General features: G+C 34.0%; 4 protein-coding genes and 1 long non-coding RNA gene across 7 annotated transcripts; all 5 read left to right on the top strand.

The window, feature by feature from the left end:
* Nucleotides 1-111: 111 nt before the first annotated feature.
* Nucleotides 112-10,037, top strand: LOC130995110 (probable galacturonosyltransferase 10). The gene is made up of 3 exons (XM_057920258.1): nt 112-2,381; nt 2,924-9,164; nt 9,707-10,037. The coding sequence occupies exon 2, from the start codon at nt 4,402-4,404 to the stop codon at nt 5,125-5,127; it is 726 nt and encodes a 241-aa protein (XP_057776241.1). The 5' UTR covers nt 112-2,381; nt 2,924-4,401; the 3' UTR covers nt 5,128-9,164; nt 9,707-10,037.
* A 3,311-nt stretch (nt 10,038-13,348) lies between these two features.
* On the top strand, nt 13,349-14,242 carry LOC130995109 (uncharacterized). 2 transcript variants are annotated; one of them, XR_009092053.1, is made up of 3 exons: nt 13,349-13,550; nt 13,682-13,979; nt 14,144-14,242. It is a non-coding gene; the product is annotated as an uncharacterized LOC130995109 (long non-coding RNA). The 2 variants fall into 2 exon arrangements; XR_009092052.1 differs by having other exon boundaries at nt 13,349-13,746; nt 13,871-13,979.
* A 17-nt stretch (nt 14,243-14,259) lies between these two features.
* On the top strand, nt 14,260-15,627 carry LOC130995108 (F-box protein At2g32560-like). 2 transcript variants are annotated; one of them, XM_057920257.1, is made up of 4 exons: nt 14,260-14,880; nt 14,967-15,046; nt 15,131-15,162; nt 15,372-15,627. In XM_057920257.1, exons 1-4 carry the CDS (start codon nt 14,773-14,775, stop codon nt 15,401-15,403), a joined length of 252 nt encoding a protein of 83 aa, XP_057776240.1. In that variant the 5' UTR covers nt 14,260-14,772; the 3' UTR covers nt 15,404-15,627. The 2 variants fall into 2 exon arrangements, with proteins under 2 accessions (XP_057776240.1, XP_057776239.1); XM_057920256.1 differs by having other exon boundaries at nt 14,260-14,889.
* A 549-nt stretch (nt 15,628-16,176) lies between these two features.
* On the top strand, nt 16,177-17,160 carry LOC130994491 (uncharacterized mitochondrial protein AtMg00810-like). The gene has a single exon (XM_057919534.1). The coding sequence runs from the start codon at nt 16,177-16,179 to the stop codon at nt 17,158-17,160; it is 984 nt and encodes a 327-aa protein (XP_057775517.1).
* A 4,403-nt stretch (nt 17,161-21,563) lies between these two features.
* LOC130994490 (uncharacterized) lies at nt 21,564-23,317 on the top strand. The gene is made up of 7 exons (XM_057919533.1): nt 21,564-21,699; nt 21,793-21,892; nt 21,976-22,109; nt 22,205-22,289; nt 22,544-22,673; nt 22,746-22,912; nt 23,220-23,317. Exons 1-7 carry the CDS (start codon nt 21,564-21,566, stop codon nt 23,293-23,295), a joined length of 828 nt encoding a protein of 275 aa, XP_057775516.1. The 3' UTR covers nt 23,296-23,317.
* The last annotated feature ends 2,273 nt before the right edge of the window (nt 23,318-25,590 follow it).

Below are 25,590 nucleotides of genomic sequence, written 5' to 3'. Positions count from 1 at the left end.
AATTGAAGTGATGGATGTTATTTAATTATTTATCTAAGAGCTTTCTTATTTTAATATTGATGATTTATTTTTGAACCATGAGATTGAGATTTATTATTATTTCTTAATTATTGAGATTATGTTTTTAATAGCAAGAATTTTATATTAACAGATTCATTTTCTAGTATTAGGAATGAAAATCTCATTTTAGTATTAAGTGAAAATTTATTTGGGATTTTATCACAATTTACGTTTGAGTTGATGGGTTTAAATTCTATCAACTTGATTCTATTATGAATTTGATATAAATAGAGTATTGCATTATCTGCTATTTGTTTAGTATTATATAGTGAAGGGATATTTACAAGGTTAGCTTATGAAGGAAGATTTTCTCCTCCTTATCTTCCAACCAAGTCGTCCCCTTTCCTCTGCAAAACCCTTAGTTTGTTTTTTTTTATTTCCTTTGATTTCAAGAGGCACTCCAATTATACAAGAGGTTATCCAATAACGCCACTGCTCGGAGCTTGCTCGACGTGCCGCGACGTCTCATCTCTCCCGGCAAAGCGGAAGTTGCCGTTGCTCTGGTTCCATGACGCTGCGTCTTTCTTGGCCGGGAATCGACGCGCCAGCGTTACTCCCTCCTCGGTTCTCTCTCTTTACAACCCCAAGGGAGGGTGGGGTCTTCTTCTAAGCTGAGCCCTAGCTGCACTTCCTCGTTAATCGCCATCGCCGTGTTCTGGATTCTAGCAGCGAAGGTTACGCCGCCGCTATTCCTGGCAATTCCCACCTTCTCGTCGCTCGGCGTCGATCCACAGCTCACACCGATGGAACAGGGACCGCTGCCTTTCCTTAATTACCTAAAAGCTAAGCCCTTTTCCTATTTTCCTATTTCTCTTCTATGGGATAAATTCGAATGATGTTGTGGTGTACTAGTTAACCCTAGTGGAGTTGTGGTTCTCCTTGCTTGTTCATAAGTGATATGAAACATAGGGTTGCCAATTTCTTTAACAAAGTTTGCATATCCGAATTTCCTATAAATGAAGCTGTGTGTATTTAAGAGTTTTGTATAGATAATATGGATACATTAAGTACAGATCCTCTGCATTTCTATGCGACTGGGCATGCATTAAGAAGTGTGGTAATCATAGTCTGTTGATTTTATAGGAAGTAAATCGATTATGCTATTTATCTCTTTATCCAGCATTTCTATATAACTGATCTTGTGTTCTGTTGGGTATATGAAGACGATGTATTTGGGTATTTATTCACAAGAAAACATGATTCCCTAATAGTTTAGTTTAAGTGAATTTGGGAGTTCTTGGAATAAGCTAGCATCATGTTTGATGCTTGTGTAATTGTACTCCTTGAATTGTAAAATGAGATTATATGATAATAATTGGAGGATATCAAGCATGCTTGTTATATGTTGATGAGTTAAACATGAGTTAAATTTCAAGCTAAAGCAAGCTAATGTGTAGTAAGATGATGTAATTGAGTTCCTATGGTTTGTATTTGGCAAACGTATGAATTATATGTTAAGTTGAAACAAAGGGGCTTTGCTGTCAGTTTTCGGCTTGACAGGGCAGTATGTTTCGAGGTGCTTCTGATGGTGTTCTCGTAGTCTAAATAACTTGAAATTTTTACTGTAATAACTTCATCATGTGTAGTCGTTCTCTGCAAAATTTCAGCTAAATCCGAGACCAATAGACATGTCAAATTATTTTCTGAAATGTACTGCACAGAGCAGCAGAATTCAGTTGCAGATTCTGTCTTTGGTCATATAACTTCTTATACACTTGAGATATTGTGTTTTTGTAAATTTCAGAGAAATATAGACGTTAATAGCTTTCTAAAAAGGTAAAGCTCGTATTTTTCCTTAAAGTGATTGATTTTATATGATTTTCCAAAGTTAGGATTCAAATGTGTATGTGTCTTGATTAAACTTGTGATTGGTAGTTAATTGAGATCCTACACTACTAAACTTGAATTGAGGTTTTATTGTTCTAATTACCTATTGAGGATTATTGATTACTAAAGCTTGTTGATATGATAGTGATGGACATAATTATACTTATATGATTAATTACTTCAGAATTTTGTGTTTTACATGTATGATTAGTTGTAAACTGATCTCTATGGAATGGATTTGTTTACTTCTAAACTTTCTCAAGTAGAGGAATTCCTATAAGATAGGAATATTAGTTTATACTTTCTTAAAGTTCATAGAGTTAGTATATTGGTTAGTTTAGTTGATGCAACCCTAGCAGTTTATTGGGATGTTATTTATAGCTAATTCTTCTTATCTAGTTATCCAATCTTATTTTAGAATCTTGCTATTATGAAGGTGACAGTAGCAATGATAGATAAGTGAGCAAGAGTTCCTACACCGTTAAGCGTATCAGGTGGGCTTTCTAAACTCAAAATGTGAAGTGCACACTATTTAATTATGTTTTATTATATGAATGATGTTATATTAAAGTTATTGACTTGCCAAAACTTTTATGAGCTTGTATGTTACCATCTACGAGAGATAGACGATATCGGCCCTATGCTGAAGCGAGATGTCAGTAAGGGTTTGTGCACATAGTTGTGACCGTGAGCCATCGAGCGGGTTGGCCGGTCACTGTGATCGGGAGCCTTCGGGCCGATCACTGTGTTTGAGAAGGAGGCCTACTTCTCAACACAAGGTTACATGATGCGTAGTTATGGTACATACATGTTAATTGTCTGCGGACGTATATGATGTTATGATGATATATATATATATATATAGAAGTTTTACAGTTTTGGCGTGCACAGGTTATTTTTAAATAAAACTCCTGTGTGATGCTTGAGATGGCAAGTTCAATATATAGCTCTAAGAGCAAACTTTAAAGTTATTTCGGCATGTGACCATTGAGTACCTTTTTAGTACTCAGCCCTGCATATGTTTCTAAATGTGCAGGTTAAGCTGTGATGCAGATGGAGGCGAGCAGAGCAAAGCTTTTGAAGTATAAGTATTAAATTAGGCTCAGGATTTCATGTCTTCATACATGTAATCCACTTAAGTTATTCCGCTGCAACACTTAGTGTATTTTACTTTATTGATGTGTTGTACAGATTTTAAAACAATAGCTTTGAGAATTATGTCACTTGAAAATTTGACAACTTGTCGTTATGTATTGTGAGTTGTCTGCTTTGAGTTTTAGAAAAGATTGTTTATGATTACCAAATATTTAGGTAAATTATTGTTTAAGCAAGATGATTATTTTTATTGAAACCTCTTTTATTTTCCATTTTCTTTTTCCATTTCCCCAGTCACATTTTCCCCGGCTTAACTGTTGTTAGCTTAGGTCGGGCTGTGACAGAGTGGTATCAGAGCAGGTCGTTTGCTCTGAGCCTAAATATTCCTTTGAGTCTAGTCTAAATTTGAATCTTTGGACTAGTGTGAGTAATATAGTAAAAGCTCTGCTCTCCATCTCATCCAACTTAGCCAGGTACGGATTTTCAGAGTTTTGAAGTAGCATGTTACATTTTTAAACAAGTTTGAGATATGAGTTGCAGTTTTGCAAGTATTAGTATGATGGAAACTTATATATTTTAAAATGAGCATGGACAACATGAGTTATTTATGAGTATCCTCTGCCTATACGAACTTTTGAGATTTGAATGGATAAAAGTGTTATTCATATTTTAATATTTGTGTTTTGATATGTGGATGGAGATATAGAAAGTTTGATGATACAATAATGACGTATATCAGTCGCGATGTAACCTAGTACTAGTAGTGATGTTATACAGTTAGGGCACCACATTAGTACTAAGAGCTTTTTGCAACATATATTCCTATCTTTCGTATGAGAACTCATTGAGGCAAATTTTCCCATGATATGAAATGATCAAAGTAGTCATTTACTAGGCCGTTGAGCTTTAATTGCTTAGATGGTTGAATTTTTGTGTATGAGTTTTATAACTTAGTTGATTTATAGTTAAGTAGTAGTTTGACCTTATTGATGTGATGAAAGCTTAATTTTGGGGATATTATGTATTTACTCGACATGATGTCTCAAAGAGGAAATGAAAATCAGTCATCTGCCATGAGGCTAATTTAGAGACCTTCTCCTTCCCATCAACTTGAAAGAAGAATTGCGGAAGTTATTCATCGTTAGAGTTCCCTTATTTATAGTAGAGTTTCGTGGGTCTCGCTTTCTTAGATGCAATGATCAAGAATGCCCTCTTTGTATGTTATTTCAACTCCAAGGATCGACTAATTATTAGTAGTGGATGGTGAAGCAGAAGATATATATTCTCGGCGATTAGATAATCATTTTTGGGGCTAGTTCACAGAGGTATTTTTGAAGAATTTGTTTCCAGAAGCTATCGTTAGTAAAAATAAGACGAAATTTAGCAATTTAAAGCAAGGAAAGAAGACCGTAGCTGAATATGATCATGAGACTGAAGGCCAAGATACAAGGTCTCGAAGAACAAATGAGCTCGATCAACGAGAAGAGTGCAAAGTATGGGCAAATAGCAGCTGAAGAAGTCCTGAAGAGTCTGTATTGTCTCGGTGTTCGACTAACCGGTCAATGGTTTAGGAATGCAAATTTGCAGAGGAAGCTCAAAGAGAACAGACAAACTGCTTTGAAGCTCAAAGATAACAGCTTGTATCATTTTTGCGTCTTCTCCGACAACATCATTGCGGCTTCAGTCGTCGTGAATTCTACATCTTTGAATTCCAACAATCCCGAGGAGGTCGTCTTCCACCTTGTGACCGATGAAGTCAATTACGCAGCAATGAAGGCCTGGTTCACCATGAATACTTTCGGAGGAGTGACGGTTGATGTTCAGAAGATCGAAGACTTCAGCTGGCTGAACGCGTCCTACGTTCCTGTTCTCAAACAGCTCCAAGACTCCGAAACCCAGAGCTACTACTTCTCCGGCAGCGGCGGCGACAATCGGACTCCGATCAAGTTCAGGAACCCTAAATACTTATCTATGCTCAATCACCTCAGGTTCTACATTCCTGAAGTCTTTCCTGCTCTGAAGAAGATGGTGTTTCTCGATGATGACGTCGTGGTGCAGAAAGATCTCTCGCCTCTGTTCTCGCTCAACCTGAACGGCAACGTCAACGGTGCAGTCGAGACATGCATGGAGACATTCCATAGATAATAGTTGTAACTTCTCATAAGGTTTTCGGGGTAGCACCTTTACTTGTTGGCAAGCCAAACATTTTTCTACAACTAAAGCTATATTTCAATTCCATTTCTTTCCACCAAAAGTTTTGTTTGAGAACTTGATATATTTTTGTGTTTCCTGGGTATGCAGTATCTAGCATACATAAGCTTTACTTATGATTTCATTTCTCAACTATTCTTTGTTGAGTATACATAATCTTTTCTCAAACAAGATAGCTTTACCCCGAGCTTCTTGGTAATTATCAATCTCTTCTATTCCTTACCCGTAATTTTTCTAACTTTCATCTTCTCTTGTTACTGTAAGGATTTTGATTCTCAAATCATGAGTTATTGTTAACATTGCAATTACTGCTTCTCTGGTTTGCGGTGGTAGAACCACTTCTAAATTCAACCTTTTCAAACCTCGATGAATTTTTCTTCATGGGTAAGGAGAAATCCTAAGTTGATTTTCCTACTCAAAGCATCAACTATTGTTTTGGCTTTCTGTGGGTGATAATTTATTCTACAATCATAGTCCCTTATTAATTCGAGCTATATTCTTTGCCTTATACTTAGATCTTTATGCTCGGATAAGTGTTTTAAACTTTTATGAGGTGTATCAATTCCACATCTCGTTTCAGAATACTATTGTTGCTAGCTCCAAGTTGTGTTGAGCAATTCATTTCTTGCGGTTAAGTTTTCATGACCCATTAACAATAATTCTTTCACTTTGCAACAATGCTCAACCACATCTATTTTTGATACACAGGACCGATTTCATATGGTCTTCCAACTTTGGGAATTCAGCCAAATTTTAAAATAGCCTTTCATGCATCCACAAATAGATGGGCAATCTGAACGAACTATTTAGTCATTGGAAGCTATGATATAGACTATTGTACTAGAGCGAAGAAGTGGCTGCTTTAGCGGTGGGAACATTAGCAATCGTGAGTGATTTCGGGTTCCAAAACTCGCATTTCAAAAATGACTTTTCAAAAGGAGCGAATTCCCCGCCAACATGGCAGGAGACGGCCATCTCAAGGTGCATCACGCGTACTCAGAAGCTGCATTATGCACAAGATTGAATTGGGAAAAAGCTTTGCTACTCATTGATTTTGCCTACAATATTTGTTTTCGAGTAACAGTTGATATGGCATCATATGGAGCTCTTTGTGGGAAGAAATACCGATCTCCACTTTATTGACACAAAGTGGGTGAAAGAAAGTGATAGCACCTGATGCACTTGAAGAAATGATTACGCTTATCCGACAAATTCGACAACTGCTCAAGGAACCTGAAGAGCGACATACACTTCAAATTTCGAGGACGAAATTTATTTAAGGGGGAGAGGATGTAACACCCAGCATTTTGACTACAGTATATATATATTATTAATATTATTTTCTATTTTCTATTATCTAAAAGAAGAAAGAGAAGTAGAATCACTGAGATGAGATATTATTATTATTATACCCTGAGCTTTTAATTCAGTGATTGCATAATTTGAATAATTAAGTGTTCTTGCATCTTTTATTAATTTTATTTTTGGAAGCAAGTTTATAATTCCTAGTTAAAGGGATTATTTTATTTTCTTTTGGAGATGAGAATGGTGATAAATACGAGATTTTATTAGTCGACTTATTGCTCGACTAATTGAAGTGATGGATGTTATTTAATTATTTATCTAAGAGCTTTCTTATTTTAATATTGATGATTTATTTTTGAACCATGAGATTGAGATTTATTATTATTTCTTAATTATTGAGATTATGTTTTTAATAGCAAGAATTTTATATTAACAGATTCATTTTCTAGTATTAGGAATGAAAATCTCATTTTAGTATTAAGTGAAAATTTATTTGGGATTTTATCACAATTTACGTTTGAGTTGATGGGTTTAAATTCTATCAACTTGATTCTATTATGAATTTGATATAAATAGAGTATTGCATTATCTGCTATTTGTTTAGTATTATATAGTGAAGGGATATTTACAAGGTTAGCTTATGAAGGAAGATTTTCTCCTCCTTATCTTCCAACCAAGTCGTCCCCTTTCCTCTGCAAAACCCTTAGTTTGTTTTTTTTTATTTCCTTTGATTTCAAGAGGCACTCCAATTATACAAGAGGTTATCCAATAACGCCACTGCTCGGAGCTTGCTCGACGTGCCGCGACGTCTCATCTCTCCCGGCAAAGCGGAAGTTGCCGTTGCTCTGGTTCCATGACGCTGCGTCTTTCTTGGCCGGGAATCGACGCGCCAGCGTTACTCCCTCCTCGGTTCTCTCTCTTTACAACCCCAAGGGAGGGTGGGGTCTTCTTCTAAGCTGAGCCCTAGCTGCACTTCCTCGTTAATCGCCATCGCCGTGTTCTGGATTCTAGCAGCGAAGGTTACGCCGCCGCTATTCCTGGCAATTCCCACCTTCTCGTCGCTCGGCGTCGATCCACAGCTCACACCGATGGAACAGGGACCGCTGCCTTTCCTTAATTACCTAAAAGCTAAGCCCTTTTCCTATTTTCCTATTTCTCTTCTATGGGATAAATTCGAATGATGTTGTGGTGTACTAGTTAACCCTAGTGGAGTTGTGGTTCTCCTTGCTTGTTCATAAGTGATATGAAACATAGGGTTGCCAATTTCTTTAACAAAGTTTGCATATCCGAATTTCCTATAAATGAAGCTGTGTGTATTTAAGAGTTTTGTATAGATAATATGGATACATTAAGTACAGATCCTCTGCATTTCTATGCGACTGGGCATGCATTAAGAAGTGTGGTAATCATAGTCTGTTGATTTTATAGGAAGTAAATCGATTATGCTATTTATCTCTTTATCCAGCATTTCTATATAACTGATCTTGTGTTCTGTTGGGTATATGAAGACGATGTATTTGGGTATTTATTCACAAGAAAACATGATTCCCTAATAGTTTAGTTTAAGTGAATTTGGGAGTTCTTGGAATAAGCTAGCATCATGTTTGATGCTTGTGTAATTGTACTCCTTGAATTGTAAAATGAGATTATATGATAATAATTGGAGGATATCAAGCATGCTTGTTATATGTTGATGAGTTAAACATGAGTTAAATTTCAAGCTAAAGCAAGCTAATGTGTAGTAAGATGATGTAATTGAGTTCCTATGGTTTGTATTTGGCAAACGTATGAATTATATGTTAAGTTGAAACAAAGGGGCTTTGCTGTCAGTTTTCGGCTTGACAGGGCAGTATGTTTCGAGGTGCTTCTGATGGTGTTCTCGTAGTCTAAATAACTTGAAATTTTTACTGTAATAACTTCATCATGTGTAGTCGTTCTCTGCAAAATTTCAGCTAAATCCGAGACCAATAGACATGTCAAATTATTTTCTGAAATGTACTGCACAGAGCAGCAGAATTCAGTTGCAGATTCTGTCTTTGGTCATATAACTTCTTATACACTTGAGATATTGTGTTTTTGTAAATTTCAGAGAAATATAGACGTTAATAGCTTTCTAAAAAGGTAAAGCTCGTATTTTTCCTTAAAGTGATTGATTTTATATGATTTTCCAAAGTTAGGATTCAAATGTGTATGTGTCTTGATTAAACTTGTGATTGGTAGTTAATTGAGATCCTACACTACTAAACTTGAATTGAGGTTTTATTGTTCTAATTACCTATTGAGGATTATTGATTACTAAAGCTTGTTGATATGATAGTGATGGACATAATTATACTTATATGATTAATTACTTCAGAATTTTGTGTTTTACATGTATGATTAGTTGTAAACTGATCTCTATGGAATGGATTTGTTTACTTCTAAACTTTCTCAAGTAGAGGAATTCCTATAAGATAGGAATATTAGTTTATACTTTCTTAAAGTTCATAGAGTTAGTATATTGGTTAGTTTAGTTGATGCAACCCTAGCAGTTTATTGGGATGTTATTTATAGCTAATTCTTCTTATCTAGTTATCCAATCTTATTTTAGAATCTTGCTATTATGAAGGTGACAGTAGCAATGATAGATAAGTGAGCAAGAGTTCCTACACCGTTAAGCGTATCAGGTGGGCTTTCTAAACTCAAAATGTGAAGTGCACACTATTTAATTATGTTTTATTATATGAATGATGTTATATTAAAGTTATTGACTTGCCAAAACTTTTATGAGCTTGTATGTTACCATCTACGAGAGATAGACGATATCGGCCCTATGCTGAAGCGAGATGTCAGTAAGGGTTTGTGCACATAGTTGTGACCGTGAGCCATCGAGCGGGTTGGCCGGTCACTGTGATCGGGAGCCTTCGGGCCGATCACTGTGTTTGAGAAGGAGGCCTACTTCTCAACACAAGGTTACATGATGCGTAGTTATGGTACATACATGTTAATTGTCTGCAGACGTATATGATGTTATGATGATATATATATATATATATAGAAGTTTTACAGTTTTGGCGTGCACAGGTTATTTTTAAATAAAACTCCTGTGTGATGCTTGAGATGGCAAGTTCAATATATAGCTCTAAGAGCAAACTTTAAAGTTATTTCGGCATGTGACCATTGAGTACCTTTTTAGTACTCAGCCCTGCATATGTTTCTAAATGTGCAGGTTAAGCTGTGATGCAGATGGAGGCGAGCAGAGCAAAGCTTTTGAAGTATAAGTATTAAATTAGGCTCAGGATTTCATGTCTTCATACATGTAATCCACTTAAGTTATTCCGCTGCAACACTTAGTGTATTTTACTTTATTGATGTGTTGTACAGATTTTAAAACAATAGCTTTGAGAATTATGTCACTTGAAAATTTGACAACTTGTCGTTATGTATTGTGAGTTGTCTGCTTTGAGTTTTAGAAAAGATTGTTTATGATTACCAAATATTTAGGTAAATTATTGTTTAAGCAAGATGATTATTTTTATTGAAACCTCTTTTATTTTCCATTTTCTTTTTCCATTTCCCCAGTCACATTTTCCCCGGCTTAACTGTTGTTAGCTTAGGTCGGGCTGTGACACTTTCCCTTCTAGAACATGGTCCCACCACTTTTCCTTATATTTTATCTTTATAAATACCTCTTATTTGCAAAAAAAAAGCCAACTTTATTATAATATCAACCACTCATTTCAAATAATGGTGGGACTCTTTTTCTCCAGAAACCGTTCATTTTATTAAAACCCGTGCCCAAACAATGTGCCCCATTTTTGCACTTTCCCTTCTAGAACATGGTCCCACCACTTTTCTTTATATTTTATCTTTATAAATATCTCTTATTTGCAAAAAAAACCAACTTTATTTCAATATCAACCACTCATTTCAAATAATGGTGGGACTCTTTTTCTCCAGAAACCGTTCATTTTACTAAAGTTCATTTTATTAAAACTCGTTCCCAAACAATATGCCCCATTTTCAGTGGACGGAGATAATATTATAAAATAAAATATAAATTTACGCACATAAAAAATATTCATTAAAATAATTCAATTTTATGTGCGGACACATGTCATCTCCACTCGTATAAGAGCATCCGCAATGGGGTTCCTTGATAGCTTACTTGATAGTGGTTGTGTTATTGAGTAGGTAGTGCTGCATTGGGGTTCCTTGATAGCCTACTTGATTTTTTTAGTTTTTAAAGATGAGAGAGAAATTTTTAAAGAGGAGAAGAGAATTAAAAAAAAAAAATTACTCGTGCATACTCGATAACTCGAGTAGCACTCACTTGCAACGCCTACTCGAGTGCAATACTCGAGTTCGAGTAAGGCATCGAGTATACCGTTACTCATGCTCTAAATAAGAGAACATTGTTTTACAAAGACTTTTGGTTTTGGTGACTAGCAACGTGCTAGACTCTAAAATGGAAAGTTAGATGCAACCACACGTGATGGGACTCTTGAATTGTATACGGTTTAATTTATGCAAAACCTAAAATAGCTCGACAGGAAAAATAAATTCGATCGAGAAAAAAAGTTGAGTGGTCACTATCTATAACCAACAATTCTACGGGCCTTAAATTTGATGGCACGCAAATTTATGATCAGTAAATATGAAATCATTTACCAGTTTATAGAATTTATTAATTTAGAGTATTATTTTAAAGAGGTTTGTAGAAGTAGACTAAATTGCTAATAAAATAAAATAAATATTAGTATATCGGATTGGTTGTCTGCTCCTCTTTTTTTTTTTTTTTTTTTGAATTACAAAATGTATTTATATACTAGTATGTAATTAAATAAGTCACTACGTAGATGGCACGAAGGCACAACTATACTATATAAAGACCTCTACATCTAATACGCCTCGTATTACTATCACGTTAGAAGAGAACACGAAACTCCCGAGCTCAATCGATCACGCTTGAGACTCCCTTTGATTAATTTCTGATAAAAGTTACTCCCTCCGTTTTTTTTAAGTGTTCTATTTTACAAATTTTCTTGTTTCTTAATAAGTGTCTCATTTCAAAATTTGAGAGTATAATTATGACATTCTTCCTATTTTATCTTTATTTAATACTTGTATGAGTATAATAATTAGTTGTACATATGCATTTATTATGATAATTACAAAGGTTACAAATATAAATATCTTATTTTATTAGTATGTGTATTTTGACGGCTGGGGACACGCTATTCCTACATCTTGGTGTTCAACATCTCCTCCTTCATTGTCATCGAAATGAAAACTTCTCACAAATGAGAATATTTGAGTGCCTCAACTTTACGATTCTCATCATGTATGCAAGCTCAACAAATCCTTATATGGCTTGAAGCAGGCACCTAGAGCTTGGTATGAAAAGCTCAAACTTCATCTACTTGATTGTGGCTTTAAGTACTCTACACTACTAAAAACCAAAATAGGGATAACGGTTCATACATAACGGTTTTGGTCAAAAACCGTTATGTATGAGCGCACTTTTAATAATACATAACGGTTTTACAAAGCTCTGTTATGTATGTACTGTTATCCAAATGTATTTATAACAGTATCAAATTAACCGTTACGCATTAGCGTTATCTATTAGTGATATATATAACGGTATTACTGAACCGTTAACCCATTCGTTATGTATGAGCATCTATACAACAACGGTTGTTTGAGTGTTAAGAATACCGTTATATATAAGCGTGATTTATAACGGTAGTTCCAACCGTTATTCCCTACTGTTATCTATGAGTTTTTTTTTTTCTAAATTTTTTTTTTCAATTTTTCCAAACTAAATTTAGAATTTAGACCTAGCGTTTCTGGTTCTCCCCTAAGACTTCCCGCCGCTCCCACCCATTCTGCCATTCATCCCCCATTCCCCACCCACACCCGCCGCCCCGAGGCCCCTGCCGGTGCCGCCCTCTGCGCCTCCCCTCCCTCACATCCTCGCTCGCAGTCGCAGACTCGCCACCCTCTGCCGATGCTGCTTCTCTGCGCCGAGCCGCCCTCCGCGCCTCCCCTCCCCTCCTCGCTCCCCAGGTCCCAGGCTCCCAGCCGCGTCGCGACACCGTCGCCTAGGCCCAGCCGACCCTCGACGTCGCCCAAGCTGCCTCGCCGTCGCTCCAGCCTCGGTGAGTCCTCTATTTCTCTTCCTTGTTTGTTTAATTTTGGAGTTCTCATACCTGGCTATGTTCGAAAAATAGAAAATGTAAGTATTTAGACTAGTTTGTTGTTTTTGATTGGTTAAGTTTGCTGATTTATTTGAGTTTGCCCACATAAAACAGAAAATATGTTTTTGCTGATTTATTGGAGCTTGTTGAAGTTCTCATACCTGGCAACCTGGCTATGTTCGAAAAAGTAGAAACAGAAAATTTCGAGTAATGGCTGAATTGAGTTTGTGAATTGTGATGCATCATTCATTTTATAAAGAAAATGTTAACAAACCTTGTTTTGTAATGGCTGAATTGAGCTTGCTGTTTTTGGAAAATATAAATTTGTGGCTTGATTTATTTGTTGAATTAGGCCTTAGTGGCAGTGGCTGAATTTGCTTAATTTTTGATGTTATCAATGAAAGTGGAATGTGGAAGAAGAAACTCAGTAGCCAATCTCTCCAGCTTTTTGAACTTGTACCACAAGCAATTCAGGCACAATTGCTACTGGAAAGAGACCCTCACGGAAACGTGCAGGTAGTACTGACTGTATGGCTTTTTCATTACTAAGATTCAAGCATGAGAATGATGTGATTCTTTTTATGTAGGTTGCTAATATAGAGACAAAAAAAATGCTCATTGAAACATAAATGTCCAGATCTTGCTTGCCGTTCAATCTGTCGGAGACTTTTATGATAGTGTTATTGATCTTTTTTCCGATGTGTTTTTGTCTGATTATGGTCGCTGTTTGTGTTACTAGATGACAAATGCTATAGCTATTGAAGATGTAAGGAAGGAAGTGAAGATATTGAGAGCTTTGACAGGCCACACCAATCTCATCCAATTTTATGATGCTTATGAAGATCATGACAATGTTTATGTAGTCATGGAGTAAGTTATGCATTGCTTGCCTTTTTGTTCTTGAATTGTTCTCTTATGATCCAACTCCTTTTTTGCTTATAATCTGTACAAATTGGCATGATCTTGAGTTTCTAACCATTGATTCTGACTTCATTTCTCAGACTATGCGAATGAGGCAAACTTTTAGACAAAATACTTTCGAGGTATATCAATTTGGGGTTTTTCGGTATGATTTTGTTTTCTTGTGTTTTGAGAGGGTGATAACCTGTATCTTTCGATATTTTAAGCTTGAATAGTCACGTGAGATGCATAACTAATCTATAATAGCTTATGTTTCCTAATGTGTTCAGGGGTGGCTAGTATACAGAAGACGATGCGAAATTAGTGATGATACAAATACTGAATGTTGTTTCGTTCTGCCATCTCCAGGGTGTGGTACATCGGGATCTTAAACCTGAGGTAGGAGCTTCTACGGCGTGTCTTGAGTTACAAATGGTTTATTAGAAGCCTAAGTCACCTTGTCTTGTGTTAGTTAAAGCACGAATTAGTGTGTCAAGAAACAGTTTGATTTGCTGATATTATTTATAGTATTATTATTTAACTGTTGCATGCCTCTTGATCAGAATTTCTTGTTTACATCCAAAGAAGAAGACTCAACATTGAAGGCCATAGATTTTGGATTATCAGATTTTGTGAAACCAGGTTTGTCGGATTTGTTTTCTTAAGAAGACTAAATAAGTTTACTCTAGCTGGTTTTGTGTCATAATTGACTTGTCATACTTGTAATCTAGACTAGCAATATGTTAAGCATTACAAATGGTTTCAATGTTGAATTACTATTATTCCAGTACCCCCGATGTAATCTAAACTAATTAGTATGTTATTTGGGTGTAACAACTAAAATTCTATTTGGAGATTCTTGTATACATAATAGACATACCTAGGAGATTCTTCCATAATAAGCTTGTTTAGGAGATTCTTGTATAGAAGGTTTGTTTAAGAGATTCTTGCATAATAGGCTTGTTAAGGAGATTCTTGCTGATAAAAAGGCTTGTTTAGGAGGTGCACAAGTGACCATCTATGGCAGAAGCTCTTGAAACGGAAATGGGGTGAAGCCATTGGTGATGTTGCTTACAGAGAATGGCAATCTCAGATTCCTTCACAGAGGGCTCTTCAATTCTTGCATTTCACTAAAAAAATAAGCAAATTCTTGCCCTTCTCAACCCTTTTCAGGTCTAGGTCTAAATCAGAGATGAAGGATAAAAAAAATACTTCTTTACCACATAACTCACTCATGTCTTGCTATCTCGCTCTTGAAAGTGGAAAATTCTGGTTTCCAGCTCAGGTTTTCAACAGAGAGGTAAATTGGGTAATTTTTCAAAACTTATGTATGGAATTTTCTTGATGTAAACATTTTTCTGATTTTTGTAATTTTTTGATGTGCAGAATGGGCATGTGGGATTTATGCTTTCGTGTTATGACACACAATTAAGCTATGGTTCAATCTCAGACAATTTTGTTGCTAGGTATGGATCGACATTGGCCTTCAAAATCTTGCTCATTCTTTTTTGGTACATTTGGTTTTGAGTGTCAAAAATTGATGATTGCAGATATAAAAACCTTCTGTACAAGAATCTCCTAAGTAAGTCTATTTACATCCACCTACTTTGTAAGTTATTGAAGATATCAATTATTAGTGTTTTAATATGAGTTAAAAGTTCTAAGTTTCTTCCTACAACAGCAAAATTGATGGCATAACTGGATTATAAAATTATAATGTTGTCTGCTTGTTTGTTCATGTTTGCTATTAGTTGAAACTTGAAAGCTATCGTGAATGACTCTCAATCTCAGGTACTCTTGCTGTACATGGATCTATTGAGTGATGTTGACATGGACAGAGTTAGTTTCGTAAGGTGTTGTATGGGCATATTGGTTTATGGTAGTTTTTTTTTTTTTTTTAAATGTTATTTTTGTTTTCTTTTGACTTTAGATAGAACTATTGTACTTAGCATTTTGATTATCTTCGGATAAGAATTTTATTACAATGTTTATTTTAGTACAATGTTTGGATGATTAATTATTTATATAATATATGTTTTAGATTGTAGTATTTGTTGTGTTTGAGGCTATTGTATAATTTATATTTGGGAAATTATAAAAATAGGTGAAAAAAACAACTGTTAAGTTTCATAACAAAAGATAACAGAAATGATCGTTATGTAAAATTCAAAAAAACGTTATGTATAACAACTACACACAATACGTAAGAAATATATTTTATAACGGAAAAAATAAATTTTATAACGGTGAAAAATTGTTATGTTTGCTATCATAAGAAAACGGTAATTAACCGTTATGTAAAATATAAAAAACCGTTATGTATAGTTACAATACATAATGGAAAAAATACATTTTATAACAGATTTTACCGTTATGTATTACATTTATATAGAACGGTAATTAAAGTGTTATGTATATCTCATTTACCGTTATGTATACATAGTATAGGTAACGGTATATGACCGTTATGTATGAGTGCCCTCATACATAACACCACTATATACAACGGTAGTTTTGGTACATACATAACGGAAATTTACCGTTACGTATGAGCGTTTTTTTTAGTAGTGCTACTTCAGATCACTCACTATTCCACATGCGAAAGAATGGTAAGCTCATCTTGTTCCTAGTTTATGTTGATGATATTCTCATCACAGGAGAAGACTCCACTCTCATTACCCAAATCATTCACACACTCTCTCAAAAATTTGCTCTCAAAACCCTTGGCACAGTAAATTTCTTCCTAGGAATTCATGTCTTCAAAACATCTTCTCATTCATATCTCCTCAATCAATCCAAATACATAAATGACCTCCTCACCAAAACTAATCTTGCAGATTGCAAACCTCAACCTTCCCCATATGATATCAGTTCCAAACTCTCCTTAAATGACAGCCCTCCCTTTCCCAATCCTACCTTATACCGCAGCACAGTAGGCGCTCTCCAATATCTTACCCTAACCAGACCAGATATCGCCTTCATGGTTAACAAACTTAGCCAATACTTGCAAACTCCTACTGAAAATCAGTGGAAAGCTTGCAAAAGATTGCTCAGATACCTCAAAGGAACTCTACACTATAGCCTTACATTCTCACCATCATCTTATCTTCATCTTAAAGTGTTTTCAGATGCTGACTGGGCCGGTTCTATTGAAGATAGAAAATCCACTGGAGGATTTTTTGTTTTTCATGGCTCAAACCTTCTCTCCTGGAGCTCCAAGAAACAGAATGTCGTATTCAGAAGTTCCACTGAATCTGAGTACAGATCACTTGCCAATTCCTCCGCTGAAGTCACTTGGATTCAATCTCTTCTTCATGAGCTTGGTTTTCCCATTCCGCATACACCTATTATATGGTGTGATAATAAAAGCGCGGCTGCCATCGCTTCAAATCCAGTGTTACACGTTCGCACGAAGCATATCGAGATAGATACTCATTTTGTGCGTGATAACGTCTTGAAGAAAGAACTTGATGTTCGATATGTGCCAACTGAAGAACAGATCGCTGACATTTTCACCAAGCCTCTTTCTATATCCAGATTTCAGTATCTTATTACAAAATTTCCACTGGAACATGGGTAGTTCCTTTTGTGTTGGGGCTGTATTAAATATAAACAGAATTAGTTAAAGTCAACAGTTGTTAGCTCAGTCAAAGTTAGTTAAACTTTCTGTTAAAAGTTAAATTAACCGCATTAGAGCGGTAGATTGTAATCTCTTTGTAACTCCCTTATAAAAGGAAGAAACACATATCAATGAAATAGTTTCAGATTCACAAATTCATATCTTCATAGAGTTTAGCTTATGGTTTAACAGGCACGAAGAAGAGAAAGAAGGAGGCGGGAGATACACGGTCCAATAGGAAAGTTGCATCCATTAAAAAAATCCTAAAAAGTGTGCAATATTGTTTATAATATATTATTATATTCATCATAGTACTGTTACTCGAGCTATATTTTCTGTAACAACCATATATTATACTTTATATTAAATTATTGTATGCATTATACTGTAACAACCATATATTATTATTATATTGCATAATATATTATTATATTCATCATAGTACTGTTACTCGATCTATGTTTTCTGTAACAACCATATAATACTTTATATTGCATAACACATAAATAATAAATTATTGTATGCATTATACTGTAACAACCATATCTATATATATATAAAAGTAATATAAGATCTATCCTACGTGGCGTAATATAATCACTTTATTCTAATTTTCCTCCATTCTCATTCATTCTTATTTTTTCTAAATTTTTAATCAATAAATTTCTATATATCTAATTTCAAACCTATCATCAACAAATTTCTATATCTAATTTCTTATACATTAATTATATCCCAATCATGAAAATTTATATATTACTTCGTTAGAAGGAATCTAAATATGAGTACAATTGTAAATGCTATTTAACAACACATTCTAACTAAAAATGTGAAACTGAAATTATTGCCAAAAACATGAAACAAACTAATATTAATATTTTCCTCAATTAATTTAAACATGTAATCTATATTTATTCATACAATTGTAAATATGACAACATATTCTAACTAAAAATCTATATTTATTCATACAATTGTAAATATGACAACATATTCTAACTAAAAATGTGAAACTAAAACAGGAAAAACTATTTTCGTTAGAATATATGACAACATGATATATTTTAATTAAAAATATAGCAAAAAAAGAACAAGATATTTAAATTTCTATATATCTAATTTCAAACCTATCATCAACAAATTTCTATATCTAATTTCTTATACATTAATTATATCCCAATCATATATATCTAAAATCATATCATATATATCTAAAATGAGTATTACAGTCCAATGAACCAGAAAAGCACGCAGCACACCAAGTGCTCGACGGAAAGACTGAATCGAAACTATAATCTTTATCTCTTTCTCTTAATATCTCTTTCTCTTAATTTTAATTATTAATATGTATTTGATCAACATCACAATTATTAACAAATTATAGATAGATTCAAATTCTTAGATAAATCCTATCAAAGGTAGAATTCTTTGTCAAATTCACAATCTTATATTTCATCTATAAAAAGGATCGGTTCTGCTTTCTTTCTCCTGTTCTGCTTTCTTTCTCCACCGCTCTACCGGTTGGTAAGTTGAAGTTTCTGCTCTCTTTCTACGTAGAGGTATTTATTTAGCCCGTCGAAATTCGTTGATGTATTTATAAAGTGCGTAGAATTGTGTGAATCTGGTTTTAATGGAAACAAGTATATTTTGTTGATTTCTGGAGGCAGCAAAATCTATTGTTCTTACTAATATAGATTATCTATTTATTAGTCTACGTAATGATATTCATTCAATCGAATTGGTTTTATAAATAAGGAGCTGCGTATTATATAAATATTTTTATGAATCAGAGCTATTCTTTACTTGCATTTTTCTACCAACATATCTCTAAATCTATTGTTCTTACTAATATAGATTATCTATTTATTAGTATATGTAATGGTATTCATTGAATCGAATAATCTATATTAGTACGGGTTAGCTCTTTCTCTTAGTTCTCCCTCCGGACTTCCTATTTGCTAAGAGTTTCAATATTTATAGTAAACACTTTATTTTTGATTAGTTTATAATGTGTTTTAATTTGTGATTGTATTGATTGTGAAAATTCAGGCCGCGAGGAGGTGACTCAGCAAGTTTCTGATCGTGAAGTCGACAAAGAATTCTACCTTTGATAGGATTTATCTAAGAATTTGAATCTATCTATAATTTGTTAATAATTGTGATGTTGATCAAATACATATTAATAATTAAAATTAAGAGAAAGAGATATTAAGAGAAAGAGATAAAGATTATTGTTTCGATTCAGTCTTTCCGTCGAGCACTTGGTGTGCTGCGTGCTTTTCTGGTTCATTGGACTGTAATACTCATTTTAGATATATATGATATGATTTTAGATATATATGATTGGGATATAATTAATGTCACAACCCGTACGTTATTTTTCATTGTATATGCTTGCCTTATTTGTGGGTGTGAAATGTATTAGTTTTGCTACGTGCATCTTACATCTGCTGTCTTCAGTAAAAACATGCAAATATGTGGTTTTTGGGTTTTGTACTTCTCCTTTTGAACATACAGTATTAAAAGATAGGAGTATTTTACATTGTATAATTACATCATTAAGTGACATTTATTTCAGGTTCGTGCAGAGGTATCCTACTCTCTCTCCAGAAAGTGTACTGTACACTACATTCTTTTTTCCTTTTCTTTTTTAAATTGGCTATGTAAAGAAATCAAGAAAGGCGCTTTTTTTAATAGGGAGGTTTCATCTTTGCTGTATTTCTGTTTGAGGGTTGTGTTGCGTGAGATCAATGTCTCTATCTGTGTTACCTATTTCAATGTCTGTCTTTTTCCTTTGCAAAATAATTTTCTTGCCAATCATGTGAATAATAGCATAATAATTTATTTACTTACTCTAAATATAGGAAATGTCGACGAATAATGAAGCTATTCCTTTTAATGCCATCAAGGAAAAAATACGAAATAAATATGTGGTTGTCAGAATTTTGCGCTTATGGGTTCAAAAAGATAAATTGGGCAAGGAAGCACTTGAAATGATCGTGATTGATGAATGGGTAAGTCTTATCACAATTTTATTTAATAAATAGTTTTGTAAAATTATTAATTTTCAATTTATGCTATCTAATAACATATTTTTATTAGGGTTAATTGCCGCTAAATTCAAAAGCTTTCTAAAATTTCGCGATTTTCTCACCAACTTCAAAATCGGCGTATAAATACACGAATTGAGAATTCGTTCTTAATGTTCCCAAAATTAAAAAATCCGGCGAGTTGACATGGCAAACACATGTGACATGTCAATTAAATGCCAAATAGACATGACATGTCATTTTTTAATTTTTTTAATTAATCTTATTTTAATAAAATGTTAATAAATTAATTTATAAAAAAAAATAGAAAATACCTACCCCCAACCCCAAACACCCCCTTCCCCAACCCCCCGACCACCACCTCCCAAATCCAAACCCTCGGCGCCACCCCGTCCACCACCTCCCAAACCCCCGGCGCCACCCCGACCAACACCGCGAGAAGAAGAAGGCCGCCCAAATCAGTACACAGATTTTCTCACCCTTCGACTCCTCCATCTACCCCATCCCCAAACACCCAGAGCTGCGATTTGCAGAGGGATTTGGGGTGACGATTTGAAGGAGGGAGGCCTCGATTTGGTGAGGCGATTTGCAGAGCGGCGGTGAAAGGCGAGAGAGAGATGGACCGGCGGCAGTTGTAGGTGAGTGTGTGTGTTGTTGTTGACAGTTGAGAGCAGGCGGAGATGGGCGGTGGTGGTGGTCTGGTGGAAGTCCAGAACTCTGGCAGAGATGAGTAAGGGAGACGGTGGGAGTCCAGAGCTCGGCGGCGGTGGCGGTCTGGTGGTTGGAAGTTCAGATCTCGGCGATGGTGGTGGCTGGAAGTCCAGAACTCGGCGGCGACGATGGCTGGAAGTTCAGATCTCGGCGGCGGTGGTGGTGTTCGAGAGAGAGAGAGAATTCTGCATTTTTTTTTCTTTTTTTTTAATGTTGTTGGAAATCAAAACGACGTCGTTTTGATTTTTAAAAACGACGTCGTTTCCTTACGCCGCCGACTATGCCACGCTGTAACTACGGTCATCCATGTCAGCTTCAAATTTTGGGGATTTTTTAATTTTGGGAACATTAAGAACGGAATCTCAATTCGTGTATTCATACGCCGATTTTGAAGTTGGTGAGAATATCGCGAAATTTTAGAAAGCTTTTGAATTTAGCGGCAATTAACCCTTTTTATTATGTAGAGCAACAAAATTCAAGCATCCGTCTCAATAGGGAACAAGAAAAAGTTTCATGAGTTACTTAAAGAGGGACAAATAACAGTTATTAAAAACTTCCAAGTAGTGCAAAACAATCCTAACTTTCAGCGTGCAAAAATCAATCATGAGTGGAAAATCAGTTTTAGCTTTAGAACCATTAATTGTTTCTGAATCAACTGAACGCCCGAATATTACTGAAAATGGATTTGATTTCATCCATTTTCGAAATATTCATTCACATGATCCAGAATTGGTATTGGGTAAGTATACCATATTATAGAAAAAAAATATTTTATTATACAATTTCCTAATATTAGTTTTGATTGTGTATTTAAATTACATTTTTTTTGTAGATATTCTTGGGGAGGTAAAAACTGAAAATATTACCATAGATTGTGTTGAAATGAAGCATGGCAAAGCTAAGAAGTGTGACATAACATTGGCTGATGCAGAGTAAGTTTCTAAAATTTTCGTTGAATAATGATTAATATTTCTAATTTTATTTTAATTTATGTTTTTAATTATATATGTAACAGTGGCACACAAGTAATTTGCGTATTGTGGGAATCATATGCCGATGAACTCAAAATATTCATGGAAAGCAGATCAAGCGAGGATAAAGAACCAGTAATGATAGCTTTACAATTTGCTATGTTATCAACATTCAGAGGTTCATATGTTATTAATCATTTACAATACTCATTTATTAAAATATAACTAAATACACTTTGAGCAGCGTTACTAATAATTTAAATGTTATTTTAGGTGTAACCAAAGTTTCCACAATGAAGCACGCAACCAGATTTTTTATCAGCCCTGATATTCAAGAAGTTAAAGATTTTATATTAAGGTTTATATATATATATTATATATAGATGTATTTACAAACAAATTTTGATTAAACATTTATTCATGCATCGACTTTTTACTACATGATTTTTTTTCCATGCTAGCATATTACATCTATTTTTAAGTCCTAAGTCACATAGTATTTGTCCCAAAACGATATCACATGGATATTGAGGTCAAAATTATGATGTCATTTTTTTTTTTTTTGTTAATAACCCGTTTCTCACATATTCTTCATGTTTATAATAATTTCAGGCGCGGTCTTACGAAAGATTCCAACAATAACACAGTAGCTAATATTTCCAACGTTAGCCGAGAAGTAAAAAGTGAAGAATGGTTGAAACCTGCTTTAGTGAAAACAATTAAAGAGATGAAAAACTCTGAGGTAATTTATAATTTGCTATACATATTTTAAAATATATTCAGAATTAGAAACTAATTATCTTTCAATTTATAGAGTGGAAACTATATCTGCAAGGGCACAATAATTGACTTTCACCCTGAAGAATCATGGTATTATGAGTCATGTGGAAATGACAAATGCTACAAAGGTGTTCCTAAAGGAAGCAAAATCGGAGATTATTGCAAAAAATGCAAAAAGCCGATTGGATCTATAAATATAAGGTAACTGGTTTTCTAAATTTTAATCTATATATAAAAAATATTACATATAGTATTTTGGTTAGAAATAAAATCCAACTAATTATATTTTTGGTTTCCTATTATACTCAGATTTTTGCTGAAGGTTCTTGTAGAAGATGAAGACGAGGAAATATACTTTACATTTTTTGAGGATACTGCACTTTATTTTCTTAAAAAAATTGCTGCCCAAGTAATGGAAGAGATGGAAGAACAGATTATTAACTTAATATCTAATTTATTTTGAAGTTTTGCATTACAATATTAATATTATTCATTTTTTTGTTATTAGACAAATAGTAGGAATGACACGCCTGAATTACTTGGCACCATGTTGGAAAGAAAGTGTATCTTTAAAGTCGAGGTAGCTATGAGGTTTGGAGATCGCGCTCGGGCAAGAAGTTTCCCATAGCTAGAATGATTATGAGTCCATCAGATTTCGCTAAATTTCCAATTCGGTTTCAGAGAAGGCAATTTCCTGTGAGTGTTTGTTTTGCTATGACAATAAATAAAAGCCAGGGACAATCTCTTTCAAATGTAGGATTATACCTACCGAAACCAGTTTTCAATCTTCTTTCCAACCCTTTTTGTTTTCGTTTTAGACGAGTACTCTTTTTTCCTTCTACGATTTTTCCTACCGGATTTTCCGTAAAAGGGTTTTAATGAGGCTCGGCCCGTAGTCTGTTTCTTTTGTACATTCAAGGGTTTCTTAGGTTTTTCTTTTCTTTTATACATAATAGCATGAGGATGGATATATTTCGTCTTTTACTGTATCATGTTTCGGCTTCAGACTTTGGTATTTGCTTCTTCTTTTTTTGTTTTTGTTTGGAGGAGGAGACAGAAGTTGATTTTTAAGCATCGAAAAATTCTAAAATCATCATAATCAGATTGGATTGGTGGAAGTGTCTAAAATTAGTTTCTGAGTTCAGAGAATTGTTTGACTAAAAATATATTTAGTTAACATCTTTTACTTTAAAACAAACTTATTTAATGCTTTATTTTAGTGAAAAAAATCATCAAATAAAAAATGTAATAAATAATTACAAATATTTATATATTTTCATTTATTCCCGTCGATTTTCGACGGGTTACCGACTAGTATTATTATTATATTGCATAATTTATATTGACTTCTATGCACTATCAAACAAAAGTCGACTCTATTCTATAGGTTTGTCAAGAAAAGAAAAACAAAAGGAAAATGACGGAGAGAGAGGGGCAATTTCTATGGACCAAATGCTTATTAGATGGTTCTTCTATCTATCTGTACCGCACATTAATCAATTGTTTTGTTAAAGAATAAAGACTGCTTTGCATTAGCATATAATTTAATATTAAAGATTAGCAAGTAAAAGATATATAGTATAAGCTGATCAAGATCTAATGTTATTTAAATTAACTGTAATTTTGGAATATTCCTTTATAATTTTTATAATATAAGCTAGCTTATTTGATTTATACATATTTAATCGAAAGAGATAATTATTGAAGAAAATCCTGATAACTAAAATAACAAAAACTCAATCATACATTATCAATCGTAAATAGGAAATGTCTTTAGTGTCTTTAGTGATGTACCTAACGAATCTAAAATGGTTTCACATTTGTACAAAATTGAATGTTGGAAAATAGAAGAAATATTTTATCCCAGTTTTGATGATCCCCAAATCCCTAGCTTTACTTTCTCTAGACTAGAACTCTTGTTTGAACTCAACTGTTAGAGTTCAATCTTTTAGCTAGACTGAAGGTTACAGGTAAGTAAAGTCTCTTGATGTCGAAGACCAAAGAAACTGAAAGAAGGAAGAAATCTCTTTAGCAGAAAATTTTCTATTAGAGAAAAAAGAAAGAAGTTGAATTAGCTGAAAAAAGCAACTGAAACAAAAAAAGGTAACTAGATGATTTATATTAAAAAAAAAATAGATATATACAGATATATATCTATATACAAATGTTGATATATTCTGTAAATTTTGCATAATAAATATATACATGAAATAGATACACATACAAAGCTTCTAGACTCAAAAGCAGCATACGTCCTCATCGTGTCTCTAAAAAACTAAAAAAACATGAAATTTCAAAACATTCGATTAACTAAAATAATATTCAAGTAAATCAGAGTCATGATAGCAAGACAAAATTATAAATTATAGCAAATTATTTCTACGTATAAATTATAGGTATCAACTAATTAAATATACTCCCTCCGTCCCACGAATCTTGACACGTTTTTCTTTTTGGGCCGTCCCACGAATCTTGACAAATTTCTATTTTGGGTAATAATTATTACATTCTCTCTCCTACTTTATCACCTTTATCACTTTCTATCTCTTACTTTATTACTTTAATTTATTACCTTCTTTCTCCTACTTTATCACTTTTATACTTTATTGATTACAAACTTAAAACACTAATCTACAACTTCTTAATTCCCGTGCCGAAACCAAACGTGTCAAGATTCATGGGACAGAGGGAGTATCACAAAAAAAAAAAAAACATTTATAAGTAAACTCATTTATCAAATTATTGCAAATTATTTTCCCAAAGTTGGTACATCAACAATTAACTAATTAAAATAAATTGCAAGAAGAAGCATTTAACCCCAAGATTATCTAAAATATTCAATTCAAGTGAAGCACAAAGAAGCGTCATTAACATCTTCA

Source organism: Salvia miltiorrhiza, chromosome 7 (assembly GCF_028751815.1).
Source record: "Salvia miltiorrhiza cultivar Shanhuang (shh) chromosome 7, IMPLAD_Smil_shh, whole genome shotgun sequence".
NCBI lineage: Eukaryota > Viridiplantae > Streptophyta > Magnoliopsida > Lamiales > Lamiaceae > Salvia > Salvia miltiorrhiza.
The sequence above is the reverse complement of the archived record's forward strand: the minus strand, read 5'-3'. Positions and strand labels throughout refer to the sequence as shown.